The 9,432-nt window shown below is 42.8% G+C and overlaps 1 protein-coding gene across 1 annotated transcript; it reads left to right on the plus strand.

Annotated features, from left to right (window-relative positions):
• The first annotated feature begins 150 nt into the window (after window positions 1-150).
• LOC5513102 (monocarboxylate transporter 10) lies at window positions 151-9,285 on the plus strand. Its single transcript, XM_032382614.2, has 5 exons — window positions 151-708; window positions 1,775-1,975; window positions 3,167-3,825; window positions 7,064-7,433; window positions 8,024-9,285. The coding sequence occupies exons 2-5, from the start codon at window positions 1,837-1,839 to the stop codon at window positions 9,016-9,018; spliced, it is 2,163 nt and encodes a 720-aa protein (XP_032238505.2). The 5' UTR covers window positions 151-708; window positions 1,775-1,836; the 3' UTR covers window positions 9,019-9,285.
• The last annotated feature ends 147 nt before the right edge of the window (window positions 9,286-9,432 follow it).

Here is a 9,432-nt window from a genome sequence, read left to right on the forward strand (position 1 = left end):
TATGTAGAATAAAATAGTTATATATCTATTGTCTAGCAACGAAAACGCTGCATAAATGATATATAAAACATCACTATATTTTAATTCATCACACAAAAAGCTGAAAATGTACATATCTACTTTGTAAGGGAAGAATCCTTCCTCGCAGGCCTGTTTAGACAGGCGTCGCTCGCTCCCCCCTGCCTGTCTGTGAGGAATAAATATAAAGATATTTATTAGTTCACTCTAGATGTGGTCTTACACTGAGGGCCTTATTGTTTCGATCTAGTTTTCGCCATTAGCCTGCGATGCATCCGGAAATAACCCTTTACACCCACCATTTCAGAAAGTTTTTTTGGCAATCGGCAAGCATTTTTGTTTGTTAGGTATTCCATTTCTATTTCTATAAAATTCAATTGAAAGCAAAAAAAATAGCCGTACGAATTTCAATAATAAATGATGATGGGTTAACGACCTGTTCAGAGCGAGCGTTGGGAGGTCGACAAGTCAGCAGTTACTCAGTCGGAAACGGCTCGTTGGTTGTTATCGGATACTTTTTAGTTTTCTTGTGGGTTTTCTCGAAAGCGAAGGGAATTGTAAAAGGGTACTTTCGCCAATCAGGGAATCCTATATTGTGTTGTTTATGAGGGGCATTTCACGACGCCGAACGAGAAAACATCGCAGCCAAACTGACTATAAACCGCTATTCATAAATCCGGGTAATAACAGGCAAGTATTATGTTTCATGCTATAAATGCTATCTGAATTCATACTATGTTTATAATTTCCGCTAATCTTTATCCCCTAAGACTAGCGAGTGTTCCTCGAATATAAATAACGGATTGAGTGTGAAGTTAAGTTTTTTTTTTTATTTATTTGGATTCAGAGTGCCTTTTGATGATATCAACGTATTCGTGCAGCGAGACTTCGCGAAAAAAAGTAGCTGTGCGAGCTATATACAGTTTACTATACACAACGTAACAATATTAACAAATTGACCAACATCATATCCCGAAGCTTATTTTCCGCTATGATTACTGTTTGCAGAGAATAAAATTTTAAGAAAAACAAACTTTATTTCGGCCCTTGTTGTGTTTCTTTTGTATCAATTATCAGAATATGTTCTTACGTATGACTAGAAACTCTCCTTTTTATTGTAGTGTAATTTTTTCATTAGGTTGGAAGGAGATATAATGTATTTAAATTATTCGATTAAAAACGTCGGTTATTTGCTCCTGGTGTTGTTGTTATGTCGCGTTGTGCTGGAAGTTCAAATTTCCAAGGGCAAATAATACTTCAAAACAGTTCAAGAGCTCTTGATGTGAATGCATCTTGCGTATTGAAACCACTGTCTTCCTTTGTTATCGATTCGACGTGTTAAAAAAGGACGTGGAAAAACATTCTCGTTTGAAGCAGATAAAACGCTCACTTTCAGACCCATGACAGGTACGGGTTAGATGTCAGATCGTCCGCATATCTGAGATGTCTTTTGGTCAACTGGTCAAGGTTGAGCACCACAGGAAATTAAGAGTACTTGAATATTGCAGTGGTAAAAAAATACAGGCCGAAGATCTTAAAAAAACTGATTTTAGTCGGATGTTTTAGACAGACTTGATTCTCAGAGTCCCCCAAAGGGCTGCAAAGCGACGCGTGTACCTGCTGGATGTACAGGGATCGTACAGGGAATGAGAGAGCTGGGGGGGGGGGGGGGGGGGTGGACTATGCGAATTTCCAAAACCAGTACCGGTGGCGGAGAAAACATTCTGATCCCATTCTATTTTGTCATTGTTTTTAGATGTGTAATTATTTCTTGGTGGTGGTGAGCTTTAGTGGCCATCAATTCTTGGATTCCAAGCGATGACGGGCAATGCGCATGCGTGTATGGTGTGTGCCGCTTCCTTCGTTGTGCAGTTCGTCGTCCTTGGGATTCAGAATTCCTATGGCGTGTTGTTCACTCCGCTGTTGACGGAGTTCAAGGGCTCTGAGATGGTAACAGGTAGGAATCGCGAACCACGAAAATACACAACTGAAGCAAGCATGTCGAAATGTTTACTCGGCTGGCAAAACTAGAGGCAAAATTTGCAAGTGCACGTCGTTCAAGCTTTATCTCTATCTAGCTTCTTTCGCCATACTTTCCATCCTTTACCTACTTTCTCTTCATTCAATCCCTTTTTGCCTCTCTGACTGCCTTTTCTCTCTCCACCCTTCTCTCCCTAAACCGGTTCGCAAAAGACATGCTATTTGTAGACAAAGCTATAAAGCGAATTCGATAGAATGCATTCTAGATCACTGGTATGTCATACTTTTTTGTAGCCTAATCCGATAATAAACGTCCCGTGGAATACTGCAAGAAAAATCCTGGGTAGGGTCGGTAATGCTACTTTTGATCGAACAACATTATCAGCAGCAATATGTAGACCTGTATGCCTCTTACTGACCGAGTGCTTAAACCGTACAGGAACTCGTACACCCGAGAACTTTCCATTGTTTTATGGCTGAAAAGCGATGCAATCGTGTTATAAAACAGTGGAACAATTCGCCGAGACCAAGAGACCATGATATTCACATCATGGTCTCTTGCCGAGAAGCAAATAAGGTCAATAAGGTATTTGTTATATACGGTTTTTCATGGTAAATTGTTGCTTTGCTTCTGAGCGTGGCCGGGTACCTTGTCTTGTCGTGTTTTTTTTTTGTCCCCGTAGCATGGCCGGGTACCCTGTCCTAATGTATTTTTTGTCCCCGTAGCGTGGCCGGGTACCCTGTCCTAATGTGTGTTTTGTCCCCGTAGCATGGTCGGGTACCCTGTCCTATCGTGTGTTTTGTCCTTGTAGCGTGGCCGGGTACCCTGTCTTATCGTGTGTTTTGTCCTTGTAGCGTGGCCGGGTACCCTGTCTTATTGTGTGTTTTGTCCCCGTAGCGTGGCCGGGTACCCTGTCTTATCGTGTGTTTTTCCTTGTAGCTTGGCCGGGTACCCTGTCTTATCGTGTGTTTTTTCCCCGTAGCGTGACCGGGTACCATGTCTTATCGTGTGTTTTGTCCCCGTAGCGTGGCCGGATGCCTTGTCTTGTCGTGTTTTTTTTTTTTTTTTTTTGTCCCCGTAGCATGGCCGGGTACCATGTCTTATCGTGTCTTTTGTACCCGTAGCGTGGCCGGGTACCCTGTCTTATCGTGTGTTTTGTCCCCGTAGCGTGGCCGGGTACCCTGTCTTTTACCCTGATCTATCTGTTTGGCCCCCTTGTGGCGGTCTTGTGCCGCCGTTACGGCTGCCGTGTGATCACGTGCTGCGGAGCTTTCCTCGCCGCCCTTGGCCTCCTAATGACGTCATATGTCACGCAACTCAGCCTCCTGTTTGTCACGTACGGTGTGACTTGGGGCCTAGGCGCTAGCATGTCATATTTTGGATCACTGCTTGTGCTTAACTCTTATTTTGACAAGCGTCTTTCATTGGCTTACGGGGTCGCACTCGCTGGAGCAGGCGTCGGGGTCCCTGTGGTGGCGACGTCCATGAGCTATCTGATTGGCTCTTATGGCTGGCGGTTTGCTGTGCGTCTTCTTGCCATATTGGGTGTTTTTGTATTTCTCTGTGGACAACTCTTCAAACCTCCTCAGACTCCGGCCAGGAATTATGGGTGCACTAAGAGTTTGATCTGCCAATCAAAAAGTCAGAACAAGGGGCACGTGACTGCTAAGTGGGGCTACGTAAATAAGAAGGGGATCCGAGCTATCATTGACTTGTCCCGAGTGTTTCTCGACGTCCGGTTATTTGCTCGGAACAAGGCGCTCGTGGCGTGGACATCGGGACTGTGTTTGATTCTCTCTGGTTACTTCATGCCATTTGTTTTCTTGGTAAGTGAACAGCCATATAGAAATAAGCATAGGCTTTATACCATGTCGGGGGTTTATTTAAATTTCGAGTGATGATTCGGGGACTGTAGAAGAATCATAATGTTGTATGATAAAAATAACATGCTGTACATCTCCCCTATTTGTGTTAGGGGGTCCACATAAAAATATCGCCATTATCTTTGAATTTGAAAAAAGTGAAATCTGTTATTTTTCACATGGGATGGTGGAATTTCATGCACAATCCAAAAATATTACAAAGAGGGATAGCCGTTGATACAACTTATCTCTTCTTACTCCGCCCTTACTTCTACTCTTTAATTTGAAATACTACAATATCTATGACATGGGCAATCACTATTGTTGTATGAAGAGGACTAGCATATTTGCTGAGATTGTTTAATTTGGTTTTAATTTTCACCTGTCAAAAGTATTTGTTACAATATGAAAATAATCATCCCCTTGTCGCTATGGAAGGCTGAATATTACATCAATTACAAAAATAAAAATAAATAATCATCATCGTCTTCGTCGTCGTAATCGTCATCATCACTATTATCATCACAACCACTGTCACCATCACCATCGACGTGTCATCATACGGCGACGGCGCAGAGAGAACGTAACCCCCAAAAAAGCTTTCATGCTATGCGCAAAATTCTAAACTTTTTTTAGATAAATTTCACTCATTTTTTAGTTCCCGAAAATTATAGACCAATCTAGAACCTTTATTCATACATATAGCAAACACTATTCATACATATAGCAAACATAGTATAGTTTTCAGCACACACGTTCCTGCCTCGCTAGACCATGAAACTTGGAGTTTTCACGTTGTAGTTTGAAGGAAAACGGCAAAATTGTATCAGACAGAATCCATTACGAGCGCATTTCATATCTGGCTCTTTGAATTTCAATTGTTTTCTGCCGTCGCCGTTTGCGTTGCCGTCGTCGTTGCTTAAATTCTCTATTAGGGACCTTAAGCAACGACGACGGCAACGTGGACGCCGACGGCAGAAAACAATGGTATTTGATTCAGAGTTCAATAGCATAGCACGTGGAAATGCGTTCTGTCTGATACACTTCAGCCGTTTTCCCGTTTTCCGTAGACCACGACGTGAAAACTCCAATTTTCAGGGTCAGTCGAGGACGCGGTCGTTTGCACTGTGTAAACTCCACAAACTACGTTCGCTGCTGTAGATATAATGTTCTCAGTTAATTTTTATCTGTCTTTGTCTATAATGTTTGGTTTCCATTGCAATTAAATTATTATCATCACCACTACCACTATCATCATTGTCGTTGTGACATCATCGTCATAATCATTATCATCACCATCATAATGGCGACATCGTCATCATTATTATTATCATCACCACTACCACTCAGGCTATTTATCGTCATCTTACGCTACCACTTACTTCGCTTCCTCACTCTTTCAAGCTGTTCACCATTTCCGCGGTGTTCTCCATGTTGACGTAATCTGCAAAAGGTTAGGGTCGAAAAGCGTTACCCAAATTACGTCACTAAAATCATGGTTAGTGCGTCATACTTCAAACAGTTAACTAACGTCTTTTCAAATGTAGTTAAAATATTAGCGTTTTCACCCCTCTTCTCATAAGAAATGCGTGTCTTTTAAACAAAGAAAAAGAAAAAAATAGTATTACATTAAACTCAAGGTAAATATACTTCATCACTTCATACTTCTTGTATTATTCGCCTTCAAAACAAGCGTCGCCTCTCGACATTACTAGCCTGCGTGGCGGCTCAGGGAGAAGGAGAAGGAGAAGGAACTGCCGACCCCTCCCCTTCCCCCTCTCCAGACATTACAAACTCAACTGAACCCAGTTGCCTTCCTCGGTATCGCGGGTTTCAATGTGAAATTTCTACCCACCGTTTAAGCCTCTCTTTTTTGTTTTGTTGCGACGCGACTTTCTGCGATGGTGAATACCAAAGCCAGAAGAATTCCCAGACGAAGCGACATTATAAGGTTTGGCCAAATAATCCTTGCTAAACACAGCTCTGATGATGAGTAAGGCCCCGTGCAAACTGCGCTAGCACCTGACAGCATTGCTGGCGAATTTTCGCTTGACTGACTATAGGACAAAGGAAATGTCAAAATGGGTAATGGAGTCTCTGACATTTCCTTTGTCTTGTTGTCAGTCTAGCAAGAATTCGCTAGCAATGCTGGCAGGTGCTAGCGCAGTTTGCACGGGGCTTAAATATCGGCAAATTTGCGCCCCGGCAGCAGACAGACCTGGCGATTTTCATCCGACGATTGAATTTCGCTTTAATACCCAGGGACGTAGCCAGGATTTTTAACCGGAGGGGCCCCAAAAGGCCCCATATAAGACATTTTCTCTTGTATTTCAAGTGATGCATCATTATACATTTACTGTATTTTTTGCTTCTGAAAGGGGGGTCCCTGGCCCCCTGGGCCCTCCCCCTGGCTACCCCCCTGTATACCAGTGTACAAAATCACCCAGTGTGTCGTAGGCGTAGGATAACTAGAAGCATACTAAACCATTTTAACAGTGTTTTTATAAAACGAAATAAGATAAAGATAAGCTTATGTTATCGTGATGCATATCATTAGGCATGTGTTTCGCGCGGACAGAAATATCTTACGAATAAATCACTTATGAAAATTGAAAGTACGATTACTGCAAAGTCCAGTATCCAAAACTGCGTATGCAACGGTCTGCTAAACTGCTTTTCGTCTTACCAAATCGAGTCAAGACAGTATTGCAATTCTAGAAGCGGATCCAGCATTTGATTAAGGAGTTCCATAAGTTAAGAACATAAGTTAATTCTCAATTTATAACTCAGAACAAGTCATAAGTTTTACCTTTTTTTACTAAAAAGTGGATATCCGCCTAAAGGATACCACTAGGACACAAGCGCAGCTCACGTAATTTTCCGACTGGAACGCAAGAGCAAAAGAACGCGACTGCTTGAATTTCTTGCGCTTTCGCTTCATCAAATCGTTATCGCCGCGAAGCTCGGAGCCTCAGGTACCCAGGGTAGGTTCCCACCCTCCCCTACCCCCAGGGCCTCTCTTTCTCCAAGGGGGATATGAGGGGAAAACCCTGGGTGCGCTTGTGTTTGATCGATTGTCACTTGAGTTGCGTTTGTGCTTGTGTTCTAGTGAGAAACAGCCTCGTGGCCCTAAGGAAACTCGAACCTTAATAAGCAAACAATATGCGCCCCTGTTAATTAATCAAATTTTATTTCGCCGCAGGTTCGCATGGCAAGTGACGTTGGTGTCCCGGCATCCAACGGGGCCCTACTTGTTGGTTACCAGGCTATCACGCAGACTGTTTTTAAAGTGATATTTGGCGCGCTGGGCGACATGAAACCGTCCAAGCGGATCACGCTGCTGCAAGTCGCCGCGCTAGTCAGTGCCGTGAATACCACCCTTTGCCCACTGTCACGTGACTATGCGGGTTTTGTGGTATATGTGGTGGTGTTTGGCGTGTGTGACGGCTGTTTTGCTGTCATGTTCAGCATGGGAACGCATTATATCGTCGGCACTGAGGACATGCCTGTCGTGTTTGGAAATGTCTGTTCCGTCGTTGCAATGGCGCAAGCGTTTGCAACACCGCTGGCGGGTAGGTAGCATGGAATTTTAGGAAGGAGGGAGTTTGGACCTAATCATGAGGGATGGGAGGGGGAGATAAAGCTCCTTTTTATCAAATTTCTTGATATCATACTATCATAGGCAAACATTGAAACTTTCACGAGAAGAGATTTTTGTGCCCCGTCACTCTCACATAGCCTACAAAGACTACTTATTTAAAAAAAAACGTCAGTGCAAATGGCGAATGTCAAATTTCTGTTCTATGACCAAAAGGTGTTTATGTATACTGATATTTTGTGAGAATTTATGTCACTTATCAACTTAAAGCAAGAACTATACATTGGTGATCTTCCACGGGGAAAATAATATATTGAGGTCCATGGTTCCTTTCGTTTGTGCTGAAAATGTGTTTTGAAATAGATGAATATCAACTAATAATTATAAGCTTTTCGCATAACCTACTCATGGCATGGGAGGTTTCAAACCTCTTACAAGGCCCGTAGCCCCATCTCGACTGGAAGGTCCGTCCTGATTAAGGAAGATTATAAGAAAAGCTAAGTAAGAGAAAATAGTGTACTATAGGTAAACGGGCCTGATTATCCACTGCTCTTCTTTGTGCAGGGTTTGTCTACGATGTTTACCAAGATTACAGTCTGGCGTTCTTCATCTCTGGCGGATTGACATCTCTTGGTGTGTGTGTCTTGTTTCTCGTTCCTCTTCTCATGGAAGAAGCTAACGAGACACGCACTTCGTGTCAGGATCTGGACATCAGGACGGCGGATGAATCTACTATCGCGGACACTACCCTTACGTCCTCTGATTGCCAAGAGACAATGAATGAATTATACTCAAGGCAAGAGACAATGAATGAATTCTACTCAAGGCAAGAGACAATGAATGAATTATACTCAAGGCGAGAGAAGGGTGATACATCCAGTGGGTTTAGTGGTGCAAGTGCGAAGGAGGTGACCGAGACATCAGAGAGGGCCATCCACAGTTTAAACACATGCTCAGAAATGACAAACCGTTTACCTGATATATCAGATGGATCTGATGAGTGTAATCCACCGGGCGAGGGTGAAAACGAGTTCCGTAACAAAAAGCAAGACATGATTCAAGACATTTTCAGTTTTGATTCAGATAGCAGGTATTTTCAAATAGAGCCTAAAGTTGTCTGCAATGAGAATGGAGCCAGGAGGAGTTGCCATGGCAGCGTCGATTATTGTTTAACATACGAACCTGGTCAAGATGGACAAGAAGTATATCTAGAGGGTCTTTGTCCGGTCGACAGCTTGTCATACCTGGAGTTGAATGAGAGGAGAGCAAGTGATTTCCTAAAACATTCTAAAATATCCCTTGTATCAGCTAGAGAAACTAATTACCAACAATTAGATAGCGGCTGCTCTTCCAGTGGTGTACTTTTAGATGAGATAGTTGAGGATCTTTTAACGAAAAAACACGGAGACTCCTTTATGGAACTTCTTAAAGACTTTAGTCTCGCGAATAAGTATGTGACGAGTAAACGAAAGCGTGAAGAGAATGAAAACCCGGCTGAAGTCGAGTTAAGCTTTGGTTGTCCACGAGACTGTTCATGTGACCGTGAGACGCCCGTATAAGTCTTAGAGGTGTTCTGACAGGATTCCTGTGGATGGTAAGAGTTCTGACGACACAAGCAGGTCCCAGACTTGGGGAGTAGCGCGCTTCCTTTCATGTCAGAGTACTTAGGGACTAGCTCGTGTTGTGAGCACATAGGATAATTCACTGTTCGATTATCGTTTGGCGTGTTCTTTTTTACATATTTACGCGAAAAGGGAAAATAGGAAATTCTACATCAAGGAACGGGTCTTTTTGTGCCCTGAATAAAGTTTCAAAGACACTACGAATTCGCCTATGATAACCAACGAGAAAGGCATCTTGATATTATTAAGCTCCGATAAACAATCATATAGAAAACATAGAGCCATATAACAAAGTACCGATAAGTTATAAAAAAGAAGGGAGGCGAGGGTCGAACGGCTTATCAGATAAGA

Source organism: Nematostella vectensis, chromosome 4 (genome assembly GCF_932526225.1).
Source record: "Nematostella vectensis chromosome 4, jaNemVect1.1, whole genome shotgun sequence".
NCBI classification, from domain to species: domain Eukaryota; kingdom Metazoa; phylum Cnidaria; class Anthozoa; order Actiniaria; family Edwardsiidae; genus Nematostella; species Nematostella vectensis.